Source organism: Alnus glutinosa, chromosome 9 (genome assembly GCF_958979055.1).
Source record: "Alnus glutinosa chromosome 9, dhAlnGlut1.1, whole genome shotgun sequence".
Taxonomy (NCBI): domain Eukaryota; kingdom Viridiplantae; phylum Streptophyta; class Magnoliopsida; order Fagales; family Betulaceae; genus Alnus; species Alnus glutinosa.
This window is the reverse complement of record NC_084894.1, coordinates 21,889,316-21,911,948: the sequence shown is the minus strand read 5'-3', so window position 1 is coordinate 21,911,948 and position 22,633 is coordinate 21,889,316. Positions and strand designations below refer to the sequence as shown.

General features: G+C 40.0%; 1 protein-coding gene across 5 annotated transcripts in view; it reads right to left on the bottom strand.

Annotated features, from left to right (window-relative positions):
• Positions 1–931: 931 nt before the first annotated feature.
• LOC133877604 (nodulin homeobox) overlaps positions 932–22,633 on the bottom strand; it is a 34,237-nt gene continuing 12,535 nt past the window's right edge. For 2 of the 5 annotated variants that reach the window (XM_062315984.1, XM_062315983.1), the window contains exons 8-18: positions 7,385–7,513; positions 7,140–7,235; positions 6,496–6,657; positions 5,819–6,110; positions 5,592–5,717; positions 5,438–5,507; positions 4,290–4,353; positions 4,102–4,170; positions 3,169–3,720; positions 3,031–3,065; positions 932–1,532 (exon numbers count right to left, since the gene is read on the bottom strand). In XM_062315984.1, the coding sequence (XP_062171968.1) occupies positions 1,001–1,532; positions 3,031–3,065; positions 3,169–3,720; positions 4,102–4,170; positions 4,290–4,353; positions 5,438–5,507; positions 5,592–5,717; positions 5,819–6,110; positions 6,496–6,657; positions 7,140–7,235; positions 7,385–7,513 (2,127 nt within the window). In that variant the 3' untranslated portion in view covers positions 932–1,000. Of the gene's footprint in view, positions 1,533–3,030; positions 3,066–3,143; positions 3,721–4,101; positions 4,171–4,289; positions 4,354–5,437; positions 5,508–5,591; positions 5,718–5,818; positions 6,111–6,495; positions 6,658–7,139; positions 7,236–7,384; positions 7,514–22,633 lie in introns of all 5 variants that reach the window. The other 3 variants (XM_062315985.1, XM_062315987.1, XM_062315986.1) reach the window with 3 other exon arrangements.

The following is a 22,633-nucleotide window of genomic DNA, read 5'->3' as shown; positions in this document are numbered from 1 at the left end:
GGTTAAGAATAGTAGGCAATCAAACATCAAATCGAAGCATCCTTTGTTTTTGAGTAATCCTAGTCAGCTAGACTTTACACTCATTACACCAATTTTACACCCGCCGATAGTTGCGTGTTTAAAGGGTTGTCTCATATTAGTTACTTTAAAAAAAAAAGAAAAAGAAAAATGTAAGCTACTTAAAATATGTCACGTCAGCCGGTATAAAATAAGTATGATAAATAAGAATAATATACTCTTTAATTTTATTTTTATTCCTAGTGAGAATTAATTCATTGTAAAAAGAAGGGGAGTGTTGCAGAGTTATGCTTTGTTTTCCTTATACATTGCCACCGAAGGCTATGGGCTAATCTTACACGCACACAAGCTATCCGTCTGGTCATGCCTTGTTATTTTCTCTAGTCCCCACATGCAGCAATAGCCAATAGATGGAGTATTTGGTATCAGTAACATTCCAGGGCATATAAAACCAACTGCTCTCCACCAGAAGAAGAACCGGAAGAATTTTAGCTTGGGACATACACGGCACCACATCTACAGTCTATTATCAAGCCAAGAGACCCGTTGTCAGAGAGATAGAGTACATCAGTTTGATCATTCTTTTGTGAGGGTTTTGTGTTTTCAATTGTTTGTTAATACTTTTGTTTTGAAAACAGAAAACAAAAGACAGAAAGAGTGTTACCAACGGCAATAAAATTGGCATATGTGGCACATACAGCCAACACTTTGGGAGACGGTGTTTGAAAAGGGATTAAGTTGGTCAAAAGGTCCAAGGCTTAAGTTGTGTAAGCAGTTGAGCTCAGCCTTGAAAGGTCTTCAATCAAAATCCCAATCCATCAAGATGTAGCTTTGGTGAGAGTGAGAGCCAAATTCTAATTGGACACTATTTTGAATTCTGCCTAAAAGATGGTTTAATAAATAACAATGGCAATGTGTAAAAATTAATAAATTTCAGGCAACAAAAACTGCAGCCAATCATTCAATCAAGCATCAGTTGCTTTCATTCAGGCCGCAACATGAAAATTCTGTTAGCATCCCACAATACTCTCATTACCCCAAATTTTGTTTCAGCCTCATCAAATGAGGTGCCGGTGGCTTCAGACGGGTATGGAAGTTTCGCCCCTCTCTCAGCCTTAAGCTCATTAACATCCACAACACACGTCTCTAATTCCTCCAGACTCCTTCCATACCATTTTCCATGAACCTGATTCACCTTTCCCTTGGCTATCTCCTCTCCTTGGACATCTACAAGCACAACATACTGGCCCGGCCTGCACTGAACAAATTCTGCAGGGCCAATATCAACAAATTCTGCCAGGGAAGCCTCAGCCTTCTCGCCACTGCCGGTTCTCGACATGCTTTGAGGGTCTCTTCTCTCATTCAATGGGAGATTAGTGTCTTCACATGGAACCAGCGAGTCACCGGACACTGGTCCTGGCCCTCCTTGCTTGTCTGGGAGGGCAACGTCGATGTCTGATGTTGCATGAGCATCTTTAGCTGAGCGGGCCAGCCTGGCTTTTCGATTGTTAAGCCTGTTGATAAAATATAAAACATATATGTATATATAAGTTTCAGCTACGAACAAAACCAGCAAAAAGATCATGAAAAAGCAGTATGCTACAGAATGATACAATATAAGAAATATATTGCGATGCAAATAGTGTGCTTATGTCAGTGGAATGCATTTATCAATAAATCAGACAAACCAATAAATTTTTGAGTTCAATCACCACCTAATAAATTATGGAACCTGTTCACTAGGTGCTTGTCATCAAAAGATTGGAAGGAATAGCAGGAATGCCCAAGAAAGTCAAAGCTAAAAGTCATCATGAGATTTGTCTTTGGAAGGGAGGAAAAGTTGGATTGCTGCAAACCCAGTTTTCCCATGTAAATTTCCCAAATACCTCCCAATGGTGCCACTAATATTTCATTAGCAAACATCTATTCCAACCTCCACTGAAGCACACCTATTATGCTTCTAAGACCCTTAAAAGTCAAACAATGTTCTCCTCTGCTTTCTTTTGTGCAGACAATCAAAGGAATGAAGAAATAGTCTTACAAGTAATTTTTCCCTGAACCAGACTCCAAAAGAGGTGAAAAAGAACGGAGACACAGAGGAAACAGTTCACACAACATTGAGAACCACCATTCAACTGAAAGGATGATGCCAATGAATGCATTAGAACTATGGTAATGGACTGTATAAGTAGACCATCTTAAAATTTGCTAATAGGTGTATTACTACTTTTGAATAACCTCAGTCAATTCAAATTTCTTAAATACCAGGAGCTCCCTTGCAAAATTCATCGTACTATTGCTATAAACTACTATGTCTTTACACCTAGAATAGACAAATCTACTTATCAAAAAAAAAAAAGAATAGACAAATCTCCAACATCTACGGTTTACTTCTAGTCTTCTTTGATTTCTTCTTTTATGTTTAATTTTCACACCACGCCCATGATTACTTCTATCTTGCAAAGAGCTTGGAACGAAAGAACTACTAGATTCCATTTAGAAATGTAGATGGTGAGAACTTTTGGTAAGTTTGGGACATGTGATTCTACTTTTGGTAAGTTTGGTAGAATACATTCTTAGAGCAGCTGATTCAGACGGTCAAATCCCATTCATCTTGAAAACCATATATTATTTGCTATGCCCAATCTCATCTGAATCAATGAAGGCCAAAGGTACTAGAGAATGGAAATAGGTACAAATCTAAATTGACAGAAATCTCACTCAACAATGTTTGCTCCTTTTTTAGGATATCTTTTCTTTTCTGGTACGAAGTTATTAAGGGTGACAATATATCAACTCAGATTCCAAGCTGTAAATATTTCCATTAAACTAATCAGCAATTTTCCAGTTATTCATTATTTGGATTCTACTAAGTCATAGGAAATGGTAAAATCTTACAAAAATCACTCTAAGACCAAACCTGTTAAAGATTATCAATAGGAGCTTTAAGTAAAACATCAAAAAGGGAGAGTTGTTTGTATGTGCTAATGTGATGAGATGAGGCTTCCTCACCAATTTTTTAGCTGCGAAGATGTTACTTCAGAACCCTGGAAAAGACAATGTAGGAAAATCTTAGGGAAGAAAATATGCTTTTGTATACAAACAGAATTAACTTACATATTTACCAAATATGAGGAGCATTTGACGTACATAAAGACTTAATTTATCAGCCCATAATTGTATTGAAGCTGCATTTCGCTGCATATCAGGTTCATCCAAGAGGGCCCTCTCCATTAGTGTTATCTGTTTATCATTCATTATAGTTCGCTTCCGTTTTTTCCGCTGCTTTTCTTCACACTGAACTATTCTAACCTTTTCATCCTCTGGCTTTCCTCCAAATCCACTCTCTTTGATCTGCTTGTTGAATTTTGAAAACTCACCATTTTCCTTTTGATCAGTAGCATTTTTTCCTCTTGAAGAGCTTGTATCTGAACCACTTGTTTCAACATTCTGAACATCTCTATCGACCTCTCTCAAGCCTCCAGACACACACTTACCAGATATACCTTTATCTTCCCTCCTATCTTGCCTCATTACATAATCACCTTGATCCTTATGATCACTTTTGACATAAAAATGCTCCACTTCTTGAAAAGCAGAATTCTCCGACATTTCCTCCTTTAAGTTACTTCTTCTGTTATTAGATCTTGGAGGTTCTTTTCTCGGTAAAGGTGACGAGAATCCCCCTGTACTCTGAGCCTCCTACCAGGAATCAAACTTTACCTCTCAGGTCAATATGTTGAGAAAAAGCTACATCGCCATTGGAAAACTCAACAAGACAATCAAATTGACTAATTCATAATGTTTCAAAATTTAAGACATTTACTGTTAGTGATTGTAATCGAAAGTATACATGTATTACTAAACTCTGTTACTTTTTACATTTTGACAAGATTAAGCTCATTTTGTGAGTGACTCCTATATTCAATTTTTACAGCCACTAAGAAAGTCTTTTTCATAAATCTCCCCAGGTGATTTAAATATTAAATAAAATGGTTTGACCAAAATCCAATTCAAATTCCACATCAGCCAAATAATGTGATCATGAAGCATGAATAACATGAAATAATATTCGGCATTCACCTGATGATTTTCACTGATGTTGAATTTGGAAAACTTATCCCAAGATGTTGACTCCTCAAACTTGTTATCCTTGAATTTGCTCCAGCAGCATGATTTAAACACATTGGACATTTATGAGACAAGAAAAGGAAAAACAGAAAAGAAACAACATAGATATAACATTCATTATTGGAAGGACAAAAACTAACTTGATCTCGATTTTCTTCTAATTCACCAGAAGTGATTACTGATTGTAACTGGTTAAAGAATACCCTGCAACAAAAATTTGTATAACAAAATAAAACTACAGTGCAAATCCAGGAAGTTAAACAGAAAATGTTTGTGCCGTATCTGTTTGTGCTGTATTCATAGATACATGTTCACTGTAAAGAGTATAAATAGCATAAATAACAGAAAGATACAAGGATGTAAATATATATTTCTGAGAATGTTGGGGCAGACCCATATTTGCAAGTGGAAGCCGTGTGGAAATGAAAACAAAACGAAAAATATTTAAAGAATCTTTAACTCATAGTTACATGGAAGCTTATCCACCACATCTTTTTGGTGTTGACATGTAAGTGATAAGGTCTTGGGTTGCTACAGGTGGAAAACTATGTAGAGGAGAGAAAACTGCAAGAGGCCATATTGCTTTTGCATTTTCCCACTTCAAAAACGTACTTCTTAGGTAGTTCAGTCAGTGATTTGCACTCCTCTTACCCTGAAATTTTATTGAGGATATTCGAGATATCACAAGCTACAATTCTACTTTTTCCATAAGGCAATTTGCTACTTTATCAGTGAGGTTTTAAGCACCCACTTTTCGATTCACTTGGTGAAATCTAATAATAAATTGTAATCCACTATGAGATTATTGATGTCAACACAAGTGATTATTGTACTCTTGATGTTTCTATATCTCTATGCATGCCTGGATAGACTATTTGTAGTCCCACCGTCTTTGTTTGGCTGATTTATTTGATTTTGTACTGATTCACACAAAGGAAGAAACAGGAATTTTCTTCATTCCCTTTTACATTTCCTTCCCATTTGTTTCACATGGTATTTTAGGTGACCCACACAAATAGGAAAAACTAAAAAGAACTGGTGATTTAGAAGCTTATCCATCACATTTTTGTAGTGGAAAGTGATAAGGTCTTTGGTTGATAGGGCCAGCAAGCTATGGAGATGATGAAGGTGCTTTTGTTTAAATTAAGTTGTGTAAGAGCTGGTAACCATGTTGCATTCAAAATAATATGCATGACAAATCATTACAGTAGTTATCCAAAAGTTTTCCTCAAAACCTAGCCAAAAAAAAAAAATTCGAGAACAGATAAATGGTCAAGCTCTAAATCACCTTAAGAGCTGGACATCCTCCTCATTCAAGAAGTTAGGAATTAAAGATTCTGCATGGCTTAACAATGAACCTACACATACAACATACTTGTAAGGAATGCAACAACATTAGCAAAATTGTCAACTAATAATTATAATTGAAGAGTGATAGTTACGGAGGTTCCTGCAAACAGTCGCAGCTTTTGGAGCATCAGGACTAATGGAAAATCCAGGCAATGATTTAGATAGGTCTATTTGCAAGCACTCCAAAAAATTGAGAAGGAAGAGGTTCCTCTCCTGCTCTGTGGATCAAAACAGAAAACTTGATCACTATAGTCAAGAAAAACTGCTATGAATGACCAACTTGTAATGAGATTGAGAAAATCATTGGTAGAGAATCAACCTTCACAGATGTTGGGAACAAAACAATGAAGATTTGCGATTACTTTGACAAACAACGATGTTCTCTGATGTTCATATGAACCCTGGGGCATGCTATTCGGATTTAAAGTAAATTCAAAATTTGTTCCATTTGGTAGGCCCAACGATGAATGTTTATCCAAAAGCCATCCAGTTGCTGTAAATGAATCATACTCAACACTAGCATCTTCTTCCCTCAATGGGAGATTAGACGAACACCAGCTAGATAAAAAATCTCCATGAGGGAGTGAAAATATTGCGGTCAGAACTTTAGTCTGGAGTAACAAACAAAAGACATAGTCACAAACCTCATAAAGACACCTATAAAAAACACAAACCTCATAAAGACAAATGCTCTGATGGCAAATACAGATGTATGTGCACTAAATCCATCAAAATTACATGTGGACCACACAATGACTTCTCAACTGTTAACAAGAAAAGACAGTTGTTCAATTTCCTGTAAATTTTTTAATTTATAAAGGAGCAATAAATTATAGCTTCGATGTTCTGTGAATATATGAAAGTGTACCAGTCTTAAAACAGTCACTGCCATAATATGAAAAGTAGGATAATGGAACTAAAGCAAGGATTTCCTTTATTGGTAATTGAATGGGAAAAAAAGCACATATCCAGACTTTGAGGTTCGATAGCACTTACAAAGTGTATTGTAACGTAAGATCGAAAATTAGAATCATCAGAGAAGATATCAGCAAGACGCATAGCATTGAGTTGCAAAAACCCCATTGGGTAACTTCTGCCAGAACAAGAAGTAAGATGCTCAGGGTCTCTACCAAGTGCAGTCTTCAAGAGCCCAAGAACCTGTATCATGACAATTTGTCAATGGAAGCAGATTGCCAGTAAAAGCCGGTTTTGTACATAGAACAGAGTACCTAGATTAGCAGTGGTTTAATCCTGAAGATCTACCAAGTTTAGTATTACTAATAACATAAATGCATTTTGCATACCACCTCTCAAGGAGAGCACCCAAAGGGTCTTCCATAATGAATTTGATTTCTACTCAAATAATCATCTTTTTTGGTAGGGCACTCAATAAAACCAACCTCTACTTATGGAGTTCAGTACCCAGAGTCATTGTGAATACTTGGACTACTATAGAGAAGTATTTAAAATAATGTGACAATCATATTGTCAGAAAATTTTCGGTTCACTAGATCCCAGGCAAAAACTGTTCAAAAGGTTACTCCCATTGGTCTTGCGATGCAGAACAAGCCAACATGCTGTACCAGCACTTGCTATGGTCTAAGAGAGGGATGACTCCTTTGAAATTACAGCAAACTAACCTCTAATGCTACAGATTTTGCCAAATCCAGGCTTTCCGGCGAGCTGGCAACTTCATCCAGGTATGAAATGCTTTCTGCTTCACACAGACTCAACAGCTGAGAAAAAGGGAGTTGTGACTGGATCAATGAAAGAGGTTTATACACAGGCGCATCAACTATCATGTAATAGAAAACTGCAGTAGATTCTACAGCAACTTAAGCCTCCAAGTAAAAGCTAACACTAAAATTTCATCAATGACACTCACAATTGATAGGACTTTAGCTTTCATCCTAGAGAGAGCAGCCACAACTCTGGGGGAACCTGTAAAAGGTAGTACATCTAACTTCAAGATGGCTCGAGCTAGAAATAGAACCCCACCCTTTCCACATAGCTCCTGAAATAGTACCATTATCAGTTAATCAAAATAACAAAAACCATTAATTATATATATTGGGAAGTAAGCATTTTTTTTTTTATAAGTAAGAATTCATTAAAAAACGCAGAGGGGAGCAATCCTAGCACACAGGAAGCATACAAAAGAGCCCCTAAACAGAGGAAAGAAACGAACAAGAAAGTAAAAAATCAGCGAACAGCATACTACCCGAGTTATGCGCCGACACCCAAAGATATAACATTTTAAGCACATTTCTACAAAGAGCCCCAACTGATATCTCCATATCCTCAAAAAGCCTAGAATTTCTCTCATGCCACAAGCCCCACATAACATAAAAAGGAACCTGCTTCCAAATACGGAGAACAGGACCACGACCCAACAAAGTGCTCCAACCACTCAATAAATCCAAGACACTACTAGGCATAACCCACTCCACCCCGAACAAGCTATAAAAAGAACTCCAAACCACCCGTGCCACATCACAATGAAGAAGAAGGTAATCAATGGATTCTCCATGCTTTTTACACATAACAAACCACTCTACCACCACAACACCACGCCTACGTAAATTGTCATGAGTTAAAATCTTTCCTAAAGCCGCTATCCAAACAAAGAACGCCACCCGTTTCGGAGCTTTAACACGCCATATATCCTTCCAAGGAAAAGAAGCCGCCTAGTGACAAACTAAAGCTTTGTAGAAAGTCTTCACTTCAAAATTCCTCCTCTTGGAAAGAATCCACACCACCCTATCAACCTCCCCATGCCGAACCCGAGTAGAGGATAATTGTTCATAGAAGGACATCATCATCTCCACCTCCCAATACTAAGCATAGCGCGTAAAGAGAATATTCCAATGAACCACGCCTCCTACCACAGACAAATTATCCACCACCCAAGCATCAGGAGAACACGCAATACAATACAAAGCTGGATAACAGAGCTTGAGAGGCTTGTCCCCACACCATAAATCATGCCAAAAGCAAATATGAGACCCATCACCCACCTCAAAACGCAAATACTTGGCAACATTATCCCACCCCCTTCGAATAAACTTCCAAACGCTGACACCATAAGGCCCCGTAACCGGTAAAGAACACCAACCTCCCCTCACACTCCCATACTTCACCTCAATCACCGATCTCCACAAAGCATCGCGCTCCTGAGAGAACCTCCAAATCCACTTTCCCAATAAGGCTTGATTAAAATTAATAACATTACAAACTCCCAGTCCTCCAGCCTTGACTGGAGTACAAACTCGATGCCAATTGACTAAATGAAATTTAGTCTCATCACCCAAACCACTCCACAGAAACTCCCTTTGAAGCCGCTCCAGTTTCTTAGCTACACTCACAGGAATAGGAAACAGAGATAAATAATAAGTAGGAATGCTAGAAAGAATACTATGAATCAATGTCACCCTACCACCCTTGGATAAATATAGTTTCTTCTAACTAGCCAACCTTCGTTCCACCTTCTCAATAACCCCATTCCAAATAGAAATAGATTTGAACGACGCCCCCAACTGCATACCCAAATAAGTCATCGGCAGAGACCCAATTCTACAACCCAAAATGTGCCAAAGACTCTACATCTTCCACGTCGCCAATAGGGACCAATTCGGATTTGCCTAAATTGATCCTCAACCCTGACACTGCTTCGAAACATAAGAAGGTACACCTCAAATTTCGAACATGCTCGGCCTGTACTCTGCAAAAAATTAAGGTATCATCCGCAAACAGTAGATGATTCACCACTAAAGATTCATTACCCATGAAGCCCACTGAGAAGCCTGACAGCAAGCCTTGGAGCATAGACGCATTCAACATTCTGCTAAGCGCTTCCATAACCACCACAAACAGCAAAGGAGAAAGAGGATCACCTTGCCTAATCCCCCGCGAGCTCTGAAAGAAACCAAAAGGGACGCCATTAACCAAAATGGAAAATTTTACTGTAGAAATGCAAAATTTAATCCATTCCCTCCACCTCTCCCCAAACCCACACCTCTGAAGCATGTAAAGGAGGAAATCCCAATTCACGTGATCATATGCTTTCTCCAAATCTAGTTTGCACAATAATCCAGCCTCCTTTTCCCCAACACTGATTTGAGCTTGTTAGCAAGGACCTTAGAAATAATTTTATAGACCCTCCCACCAAACTGATAGGCCTAAAGTCCTTAACCTCCATCGCATCAGCCTTCTTAGGAATTAGGAAAACAAAAGTTGCATTCAAACTCCTCTCAAATTGGCAACTATTATGAAATTCTGAAAAAACTGCCATAATATCTTTTTTGAAAACCCCCCAACATTTCTGAAAGAAAGCCATAGAAAAACCATCTGGACCCGATGCCTTATCCCCGTTCATCTCCCGCACCACCTCCCACACCTCCTGCTCCTCAAAGCCTCGTTCTAACCAAAGACACTCATCCACATCAATGGAGGAGAAAGAAATTCCATCCACCCTAGGCCACCATGAACTCTGCTCAGTGTACAGAGAGTCATAATAATTTACAATATGATCCTTAATTTCCACCGAATCAGAAGACAGAGCCCCATTGATCCTCAAAACTCCCACATGATTATACCTCCGATGCGAATTGGCCACCCTGTGAAAGAATTTAGTGTTATTATCCCCTTCCTTCAGCCACAGAGCCCGAGACTTTTGCCTCCAATTAACCTCTTCAAACAGGAGAGTTTTTTCCAGATCCCTGATCATGTCTGACTTCTGAACCCGCTCCTCCTCCACTAGCCCCCGAGCTTCTTCAAAACACTCCAGCTCTTTAATACCTTCCAATAATTCCTTCTTCTTCTTCCCACATCACCAAAGACCTCCGCATTCCATATCTTCAAGTCCACTTTTAAAGCTTTCAACTTGTGAGCCAGCACATAACTCGGCAGACCTTGAAAATCATAAGACTCCCACCAACGTTGCACTTGATCTACAAAGCCATCGGATTTGAGCCACATGTTTTCAAATTTGAAGTATCTTTTCCCTTCTCTTTGCGATCCACAATCCAACATCAAAGGAAAATGGTCTAATAAAAGTCTAGGCAAACGACTTTGTGACACATCAGGGTAATGTTCTTCCCACTCCGGAGATAACAAAAACCTATCAATTTTATACCATACCTGATTATTGGACCAAGTGAACTGCCCTCCTTGGAGAGGAATATCCACCAAACTCTGCCCATGTATGAACTCCGAGAAATCTTCCATAGCAGTAAAAAACCACCAACACCCGATCACTCACTCGGAAACCGCACTACATTGAAATCTCCCCCAAAGCACCACGGTCTATCCCACCAACTCATCAATCCAGCCATCTCATTCCACAACACCCTCCTCTCCCCATCATCATTAGGCCCATACACACCCCCAAACGCCCACATAAAATTATCATCAGCATTACGCAATGAAACAGCTAAAGTATATTGTCCCATGCATTCATCCACCTTCTCCACAGCCCTCCTATCCCACATAATCAGAATCCCACCTGATGCCCCACTAGCCCCCATATAACACCAATCCACATGTTGACATCCCCATAAACTTCGAACCACCTCTCTAGTAATGACTTCCATTTTTTGTCTCCATCAAACACACCAAATCAACCTTTCAATCTCTAATGAGCCCTTTAATACGCAATCTTTTATCCAGCTCATTAATCCCCCTTACGTTCCAAAATAGTATTTTAAGCTTCATTAACACATGACACGCCACTACCCTTTCCTCTCCTTCCATAAGATAGTCCTCCCTTCTTGTCATAGTTAATGGAACAATTCAGCTGCTTAATCTCCCTCTGGCCTTTCACTCCTGACACAGTGGTAACCAAAGCCAATGAATCAGCCAAGGATTGGACCCGCTTGGCTTCAATTTGTTCAAACAAAGCCAACAATTTATACTCAAATTGGTCACAAGACACTCCTACTAGTTTGTAGTAACCCTTCACCCTCTCCATCACCCAACTAGGAGACACATTCGAACAGGAATCCTTGTCCATCTCCACTGCCAAAGGCATAACCGATAACGGGCTCAAACCCTCCACCTCATCACCTACACCACCCTCCACATTTTCAGACCTAAAATCAGATTGGGACGGACCCACTCCATCCTCCATAGCCGCTACGAGATAATCAGGCCGAGGGCCCTGCACGGGTCTGGAAGACTGATTCTTCGGAGCAGAGTGACCGGACGTTAGAGCCATAGGACACGGCCCACCAGAAGGCTCAAGGACTGCCGGAGGATTCTCTGACACGCCGTAGTCCAACGCCGGCGACGAAACCACCTCAGGAAGCACTACTGATTCCGCTAACAGGTCAAAAGAAATGGGCTTCGGGGCTTTCGGAACCCAACGCATTCTCCTCTTATTCTTATTTTTTTTCTTCCGCCCATAACGCTTGGACTTAGAGCCAGGCCCAACCGAAATAAGCCCTTCACAAACCCTGCTAAGAGCTTGGTCCACGTCAGCCTTCAACTTCTCCAGCTAACTTTTCCACAACAAAAGAAAGGGAAACGTGTGCTCATCTCCTGTCAGCCGAAAATCTACAGAATAGTCACCAGAGAAGCTACCATCCTTGCCTCGAGTAGCAGACTTCATAGGCACCCGACTGACACCCATCCCATCCTTCACGTTCTCGGCACCACAACGGTCACAAAGTACCTTGTCCAGTGGTTTCTATGTTCGGGACAGCTTCTTCACCTCACCCGAGTGATCACGGCGCTTCTCACCTAACGGAGCCACTGGATGAGACAGCTTCTTCTCCACCTCCGGGCATTTGGCACCTCTACGCAGGACTTCCACGAAGGATGACACACCATTTTTGCCGGGAGAACCAATAGGAACAAAGGGGACAGAATCTTCATTATCAACATCACCTGCTCTCCGAAGCCTCTCTGGGACTGAAGCTAAACGAACCATGCCATGCCCATCCGTGATATTGAGAAAATCTCTGACCTTACCCAGCTCAAGAACAAATTTGCTCCAACCCCGCCCCTCATATCCTTCAGGAATGTAAATAATCCCTCTCCGGCCACCCATAGCGTAAGCTGCCACTTCGAGGAATCTACTAGCTACATTACCACCTCGTCTAACAATGAGAACCTTTGACCCCTCCCTGAAAGACCTAACAAAATCCTTATCCCCCGGAAACCACAGCAAACTCTCCATCGTCGAAGCTAGCCACCCAACACTTTGAGCACCAAGCAGGACCAGCCCTGAAAAATTCCTCTTCCTTTCTTCCAATCTCACCACCACAGCTCCTTCTACCACCGTAAACACAAATAACTTAGCCTCCACCCAATACCACCTCTCCATAGTTCTACTATGGTAATTAATCAATCCCACAAAGATACTAAATAGTGCAGAAAATCACTCTCCTAGAATGATCGTCATCTTGACATATCACATAAGTCATATAATCACAGCAGCTAATAAGCAAGAAAACCTCTTGGGAAGTAAGCATATGAACACAAGTAAGTGGGACCTAAAACTGAGATCCATCAAGCCAATCTTCCATGAACTATTGACATACCAAGATGACCTTAAACATTGATTCCTTTACTGCTGCAATCGCATTTATAGTTGGAAGAAGAGAAATTTGGCAGAAGTAAACAGTGTTTATTCCACCATAATGCTTCATACGTTTACATGGGTTTTAAATAGAAGAAAAATACAAACTATTATGGAAAGGTATTAATAGCATCACAATCAGAATAATACAAAATAAATCAAATCAAATCATAGCATATAAGAAGTTTCCATCTTCTACGCTCCCCCTCAAACTAAGCCAAAGATGTCTCGCACGTCTAGCTTGCATAAGGCTGAATGAAGAATACTACTAGACAATCCCTTTGTCAAAATATCCACAAGTTGTTACCTTGTCTTCACATATGTGTGCAAATTATACCCGCTTGAAGTTTTTCTTTAATAAAGTGTCAGTCAATTTCAACATGCTTGGTTCAATCATGTTGGATTGGATTGTAAACAATATTAATTGCAACTTTATTGTCACAATACAGTCTCATAGATCCTTGGAAGTAAACCCAAGCTCTCTCAAGAGTATCTTCAACCAAAACATTTCATACACTCCATATGAGCCATGGCTCTAAATTCCGCTTTTGCACTAGATCTAGCAACCGCTGAGTGTTTCTTTCTACACCATGTAACCAAATTACCACCTACAAATGTGCAATAACCTGTCGTTGACCGTCGATCCATAATAGATCCAGCCCAATTTGCATATGTATAGGCTTCTATTTTAAGTAATCATGTCGAGAAAACAACAGTCCTTTCCCTAGTGAGGATTTTAAGTAGCGAAGGATTCGATAAATTGCTTCCATATGAGGCTCACGCGGTGAATGCATAGTTTGACTCGCCACACTAACATGTTTTTGACCTCGCTACCTCAATTGCCTAGAATATACTTCAAACTGCCCAAGTCTTTTATTTCAAATTTGTTTGGAAGAGATTATTTTAAGTTTTGTAGCTCCTCATCATCATTTCCTGTTATTACAATATCATCAATATACACAATCAAAGCCGTTATTACTTGAGAGAAATGTTTGATAACAAGTGTATGATCAACCTGACTTTGTTTGTAATCAAATCTCTGCGTAGCCCGAGAAAACTGCTCAAACCATGCTATCGGAGATTGATTTCGACCATACAAAGTCTTTTTCAGTTTGCACACTTTACCCATAGAAGATGAATCTTCAAGTCCATAAGGAACTTCCATGGATATTTCTTCCTCTAGATCTCAATGAAGGAATGCATTTTTCACATGAAATTGGTGCAGAGCCTAATCCAGATTTGTTGCCACCGAAAGTAGGACTCTAATTGAGTTCATCTTTGCTACCAGAGCAAATGTTTCCTCATAATCAATTCCTTAAGTTTGTGTAAAACCTTTTGCAACTAGTCTGGCCTTATATCGTTCCACTGAACTATTAGCGTTATGCTTGATGGTAAACACTCACTTGCATCCAACTACCTTCTTCCCATTAGGCAATTCAACAACATCCCAAGTACTATTTTTATGATGGGCTTTCATCTCTTCTTGCATTGCCTCTTTTCACTTTGAATTACTAAGTGCCTCATGTAGATTTGTAGGAACAAACACATACGATAATTTGGACACAAAGGAACGATAAGATGGAGAAAGGTGCTGATAGGAAACACAATCAAATATAGGAAGGTGAGTACATGACCTAACTCCTTTTTGTTGTGAAATAGGAGGATTCATATCATCGACATTAGGTATTGAAGAGCTCATATTAGGGATAAAAGTAGTGTTCCCTAAGTCAAGATCAAATGTTTGGCAAGTAGTATCAGGGATAGTCTTACTTTTCTGACAGTTAACTCTTAACTCTTCTACATGCGGCACATACAACTTATCAATAAGATCGCTAAGAGACTCATTAGTAAGTGTTTGTTGTTTATCCTACTCTAGGACAGGAGCATGGACAAGTAAAAGGATTAGAAACCTTCAGTTTGGGCCAAGGAAAAAGAAGGTTGTGTTTCAAAAAATGTAACATCTATCAAGACCAAATGTTTCCGCGATGGGGGATGATAACATCTATACCTCTTCTACATAGGAATAACCCACAAAAGATACATTTGAGGGCACGAGGTTCAAACTTACCCCAAGCTGGGCCATGAATACAAACAAAACAAACACAATCAGACACCTTTGAAGAGACATGTTCCGAAGTAGAGAAAAGTGGGGACAACACCTGAAGAGGTGTTTTGAAATCGAAGACACAAGGATGAGATATGCAATGATGACTAAGGCATCCCCTAATAAGATTTGGGAACATGCATATCAAGCATTAAGGAGCAAGTTACCTCTAGAAAATGTCAATTTTTCCACTCAGCAATACCATTTTGCTGGAAAGTATCGACACAAATGGATTGATGGATAATGCCGTGTTCACGAAAATGCGTACCGAGATCAATCGACATATACTCACCTCTATTGTCAGGACAAACAATTTTGATAGAGGTATCAAATCGAGTTTGAATCATTTTGTGAAACATATGAAACACAGAGAACACATCACTTTTATCCTTTAACAAATAAACCCAGGTGGTCAGAGAAAAATCAACAATAAAAGAAACGAACCACCTATAACCAAATAAAGAAGCCACCCATGAAGAGCCTCACACATCAATATGAACAAGAACAAAAGGCTCAACACTTTTATTGATACTAGGAGAAAAAGACACATGATGGTTTTTAGCAAGTTCACGAGTTTCAAACTGAAACTTAGAAAACATTATTATGCAAAAATAAAGAAAAAAAAATGTGTTGCAATAACAAAAAAAAAAAGGATGCCCTAATCGCTGATGCCAAAAACAAATTCTTGTTGCAAGGTCATCCACCCGAACAGTGTGATACACCTATGTGAGCTGATCTTGTGTCTCGGACTTAGAATCCAGATAGTACAAACCATCTCTCAAGCTACCACTGTCAATCATCCTCCTTGTGACTAGGATTTGAAAAAGACAAGAATGAGAATAAAAGAAGACTCGACAGTTTAACTCTATTAACGCGCACGGCTTATCACTTAGAGACTCAAATCCTATACGTAAGTCTAGGGACGCTCATCCTATACGAAACTCTAGTGATAAAGAAATAAGAGATAAACAACATTAAGAGATAGAGATAAGATAGAAACTCAATGTATAAGATAGAGTTATACTTCAATGTAAAGAGGTAAAGTTGTAGTTAACCTAATATAGTGTAAATGCTATATATATATATCAATAAAAGCTCACTAAGATGAGCACAGTGAAAATATTATACAACAAGGGTGTTCAGGTTCTATTATGGTATCAGAGCAGCATATAGACCAACGTCTTTGATCCTTATGTTTGACTCTGAATCTACCTCTTCCGTAGCTTCCGTGGCTTCACTACCCCACCCAACCAATCCCACGTCTATAGTCTTCACCGTCCCTAACATGAATCACAACCTGAATATCAAGCTCTCCAAAGGGAATTTCATGGCTTGGCGAACGCAGATTCTTGCCTACACCCGAGGTCAAGATGCGTTCGGGTTCTTAGATGGCTCATCTCAGCCCCCTGCCCAGATTGTTCCAAATACTAGCACAGATGCTGGTGTTCCTGCGACCATGGTCAATCCGGAGTATCTTTCGTGGTGCCAGAGGGATCAAATGATCCTTAGCGTCCTCCTTTCCACACTCACTGAACCATATGTTGTTCATGCTATAGGATATGCTACAACCACAGCTTTATGGACCACTTTGGTCACTATGTTTGCTTCTCAAGCCCAAGCTCATGTCATGCAGATCTACCTCTAACTAGCAACTGTCAAGAAAGGAAAGAATTCTATCACTGAGTATTTCCAAACCATTAAGACCTTGAATGACACTCTGGCTGTTGCTGGCCAGCCCCTCAATGACTTTGAAAGTGCTCCTTCCTTCTCAAAGGTCTTGGATCTGAGTGTGATCCATTTGTTACATCTGTAACAACGCATGTGGATCCTCTATCCTTTGATGAGTGGTATAGACATCTTCTTGCCTATGAGATGCGTATTGAATAGCAACTCCCGTCCATTGATCTTACCCAACCCTCTGCAAACATCTCTTCTCGGTCTCCCGTGCCTAGAGGCCGAGGCTACCGTGGCCGTGAGTCATCCTCCTCCTATGGTGGACGAAACAATTATCGTGGTCGTGGCTCTTCATCCCACAACCAAGGGTGTGGCTCCTACTTCTCCAATGATGCTGCTTCTTCATCACGGCCTACATGTTAGATTTGTGGCAAGTTAGGCCACACTACCCCCCCGATGCTACCAATGGCAGGAATCAGCCTCTCCATCTAAATCTCAGCACAGTCCACAGGCTTATTACTCTTCTCCTACCCTGCCTACTGAGGAAAATTGATACCCTGATATCGGGGCGACTCATCATGTTACTAGTGAGCTCCAGCATCTCAATCTCTCGACTGAGGATCATGGTTAGGACTAGATCCGTGTAGGAGATGGAATAGGTTTGCCTATAACTCACATTGGTTCTGCATCTCTCACTCTTACTCATCATCAATATGTCCTTAAAAAACTCCTTCATGTTCCTTTAATTTGCAAAAATCTTCTCTCAGTTCGAAAGTTTGCTCTTGACAACTCGATATTCTTTGAATTTCATTCATCATATTTTGTGATTAAGGACTGTCAAACCAAGATCAGACTCCATCAAGGCCTAATTAAGGATGGGCTCAAACAACTCCATCCTTCATCTAGTTCTTCATCAATAAAACAAGCTCTTGTAAGTGAGCAAACCTCCACCGATCACTGGCACAAGCGCTTAGGACATCTTGCTCTTCGCATAGTCCACAGAGTCCTATCTCAGTTTCATCTCACAGTCATCCCCAACAAGGCATCCTCTCCTTGCACTACATGTGCTTAGGCTAAAAGACATCAATTGCCATTTTCAGCTTCTACTTCCAGCATATGTAACCCTTTAGATTTAATTTATGGGTTAAATACCTTATTGGTACCTGAGTTTTCAGCTTTTTTAAATTTAGTACTTGAGCTTTCATTTGTTTCATAGGCGGTACCTGAGTTTAGTAGTAAAAATCACTTTAGTACTTCTATTACATTTTCCGTCCGAATATTAACGGTCTGCCACGTGTTAACTGCTGAGGTTGACACATGGCACAATATAAAAATTGTTTGATGGGTTTTGGCCCTTGGGGGTGTTCACGGGGTGGTTCGGCCAATTTTATTTTTTTAAATTGTATTATTTTATTATTTTTATATAATGTTTAAAGATTTTTTTTTAATTTTTTTATATAACGCCACGTGTCAACCTCAACTGATAACACATGGCAAACCGTTAATATTTGAACGGAAAATGTAACAAAAGTACCAAAATGATTTTTACCCATAAATTCAGGTACCATCTATGAAACAAATGAAAACACAAGTACTAAATTTAAAAAAGCTGAAAACTCAGGTACCAATAAGGTATTTAACCCTTAATTTATTCAGATGTATGGGGTCCTTCTCCAACTCTTTTTATCAATGAAAATCGTTATTATGTGTCCTTCATAGATGCTTTCAATCGTTTTACATGGGTTTTTCCCAACCAATCTAAATCTGATGTTATGCCCGTGTTTCTCAAATTTCAAGCTATGGTGGAACGCTTACTAAACTCAAAGATTAAAAGTGTTCAAACAGATTAGGGTGGCGAATATTGCAATCTCCATCCCTATTTTCAATCTATTGGCATCATCCATTGCATTTCATGTCCTCACACGCATCAACAAGGATACACTAAAAGAAAACACCGTCGTCTCATTGACACCACATTGGCTCTTTTAGCTGAAAGTTATCTTCCCAAAACCTTTTGGGATGAGGCATGTCTCACTTCTTGCAATCTAATCAATAGGTTGCCCACTCCATTGCTAAAAAACAAGTCTCCATTTCAAACACTCTTTAAACACAGTCCTGACTACACTTTCCTTAAGACCTTTGGGTGTGTGTGCTTCCCTAACCTTCGGCCATATAACTCTCATAAATTCTCTAATCGTTCCAAAGAATGTGTCTTCCTCGGCTACAGTCCAAACCACAAAAGCTACAAGTGTTATCACACTAAATCTGGCTGCATGTATATCTCAAGGGAAGTGGTGTTCCATGAAACTCAGTTTCCCTTCGCCACTTCATCATCACACATCGAGTCCTCTGCTGCTCAACTTGCTCCCTTTATTCTACCTCTCCATATTCCAGTACATTCTCCTACCCATCCTACACCTCCTACAGCATCTAATATCACTCCATCTACTTCGTCACATTCATCTTTTGCAGAACCAAGTGTGACTCATTCTAGTATTGAAGTACCACCTCCTTCTCGCATTCATCCTATGCGGACAAGGGCCCAGAATAATATTGTTCAGCAATGGCAACTCACGAATGGCACTATAACCCTATGCCTTGCGTACTACTATCAGAAACTACATTAGCCCTTGTGGACCCTACATGCTTCTCGAACGTAGTCACCATCACTGAGTGGCGTAATGCAATGCAAGTGGAATTCAACACCTTGCTTCAAAACCATAGTTGGTCCCTTGGTCCTCCAATGGCAGCCAAGAATGTAGTAGACTGCAAATGGGTTTTCAAACTTAAAAGAAAGGCCGATGGGTCTGTTAAACGCCATAAGGCATGGCTAGTCGCCAAGGGCTTTCACCAACAAGCTAGACTTGATTATGGTGAGACCTATAGCCCTGTTGTTAAACCTACAACCATACGAACTATATTATCTATTGCTTATTCTGCAGGTTGGTCCCTCAAACAAATAGATATTCAGAATGCATTTCTTCATGGCTTTCTCTCCGAAGATGTATACATGGTCCAACCACCCAGGTTCATCCATCCAAGCTATCCACATCATGTCTGCAAGCTCCATAAAGCTTTTTATGGTTTAAAACAGGCTCCCCGCGCTTGGTTTTCTAGACTCAATGAAAAACTACTTCAGCTTGGCTTCACGAGCTCCAAGGCAGATTCATCGTTGTTTATTTATAGCAACAACTCTGTCACCATGTATCTCCTCATCTATGTCAATGACATAATTATCACAGCCTCTATCCCAATTGCAAAACTGAACTACTTCAGCTCCTCAGTGTTGATTTCGCTATTAAAGATTTGGGTGACCTTCACTATTTTCTTAAGGTTGAAGTCCTCTCAGTCCATTCGGGTCTTCTTCTCTCCCAACGCAGGTATATTTTGGACTTATTGAATAAAACCAACACGCTGGAAGCCAAACCTATCACGTCTCCCATGGCAGCCTTCTCTATTCTATCGGCCTTCACTAGTGATCCAATGGAAGATCCTTCTCTATATCGCAACATTGTTGGCTTCTTACAATACCTATCACTGACACGTCCAAATTTGGGTTTTGCTGTTAACTGTGTGCCAGTTCATGCATAGACCAACTAAACTACACTGGCAAGCTGTAAAAAGGATTCTCTGATACCTAAAGCACACAGTATCTCACAGACTTCATCACCAAACGCAATCCAACAGCCTACAAGCCTATTTGGATGCAGATTGGGCAGGCTGCCCAGATGCTAGATGCTCCACAAGAGCCTATTGTGTCTTCCTTAGCTCGAACTTGATCTCATGAAGCTCTAGGAAGCAACCCACCATCTCACGCTCTTCTACAGAAGCAGAATATACAGTGGTTGCCAACACCCCTGCTGAACTCCTTTGGATTCAAGCTCTTCTTCATGAGCATAGTATCTCTCTCTCTTCTCCACCTAAACTATGGTATGACAACATTGAGGCTACGTACATGTCAGTAAATCCAGTATTTCATGCACGCATAAAGCATGTGGAAATCCACTTCCACTTCGTTAGAGATCAGTTGTTGCTGATAAATCATTGGAAATTCTCTTCATTCCAAGCTTGGACCAATTAGCGGATGTTCTAACTAAACCTCTTGTCTCCACTCGGTTTCAAAGATTATGTTTCAAGCTCAACGTCCGTTCTCCCTCGTTGACCTTGCTGGAGGGTATAAACGCACATGACTTATCACCTAGAGACTCACATCCTATACGTGAGTCTAGGGACACTCATCCTATAAGGAACTCTAGTGATAAAGAGATAAGAGATAAATAGCATGAAGAGAAAGAGATAAGATAGAAACTCAATGTATAAGATAGAGTTATACTTCAATGTAAAGAGGTAGAGTTGTAGTTAACCTAATATAGTGTAAATGCATATATATCAATACAAGCTTACTAAGATGAGCACGGTGAAAATATTACACAGCAAGGGTGTTCGGGTTCTATTAAACTTGTAGGTAATGCACGCAATAGACAATAAATTAGCGGCAAAATCGAGTACATGAAGGACAAAAGACAATGACATATTCTAACTTTGGGGTAATTACCTTTTCCCCCCATGAACTACCAACTCGATCAAAATAGAGCATTCAACTACCAAAGATAACCATTTTCCCCCCTTCCGTCAGTCACACGCTGTTTTACCCTCATTTTCTTCCTCTTTTCCCCCTATGAACTACCACCATCTTCCAACATGCCCCCATATAAAACGGCACATGACTAGTTGACCGTTTGTTTTAACCCTTTTGACTGACGGAAGGGGGGAAAATGGTTGTCTTTGGTAGTTGAATGCACTATTTTGGTCGAGTTGGTAGTTCATGGGGGCATTGCGCATTTTTTAGTAGTTTATGGGGGAAAAAGGTAATTACCCCTCTAACTTTTGTAACTTTACCGAATACTGGTGACAAAGTACATCAACTATTCTAACTTTTTCTTTGCCAGATCAAGAATTATATGAAGAAAACAAGACATATCAGTGATATGATCGGAGGCACCTAAGTCAATGACCCAAGGATCGTCACAGTGAGTAGCAGATGCATTTAGAGTAGTGGCTAAATTATTTGTATGAGTGAAGGAGGAGGATGTTTCCAATTGAGACATAAGCCGACGAAGTGTGTCTACCTCTTCCTTGCTAAAGACCCCCGTATCAGCAGAAAGAGAACTAGAATCTGGTGCAAAAACCATTGTCTCTACATAGAGGGTATGATTGGAATGAGGCCTAGTTCCTCCTCTCGAATGACCTGTGACCTCATGTAGGACAACCATGAAGTCTCCAAAAAGTTTTCCGAGTATGCCGAGATGGTCACAAAAAAGTTTATCCTTGTCGTCTGAGGTCGCATTTGTTACCTTGCCACCGGGAGACTCCTAAAATCAATTTTCAAATTACGTTGAGATGCTCTTACCAGAGTATATTGGGCTAGTGAATTGGAATGGAGCATTGTGCTGCAACGACTCTCCTCATGCTGGACATGAAAATACCTCTCTCAGTGATGGGAGTGTATGCTTTCCTAAAATATGAACGCGAACTAGATCATACTCTAAGTTCTAACCAGCTAAGAATTCATAAATACGTCCCTTTTCTATCATCTTCTTAATCTTGATTGCATTTGCGGCACACTCAATCTGCAAATTCTAGTAATGATCCAACTCTTGCCACAATCCATGAAGTATATGAAAATAAGTAGCTACAGACCAATCAACTTGGATTGTTCCATGTATCCGTCGCTTCAATTCATAAATTTGTGTCGCATTCCCCATTTTTTAGTATTT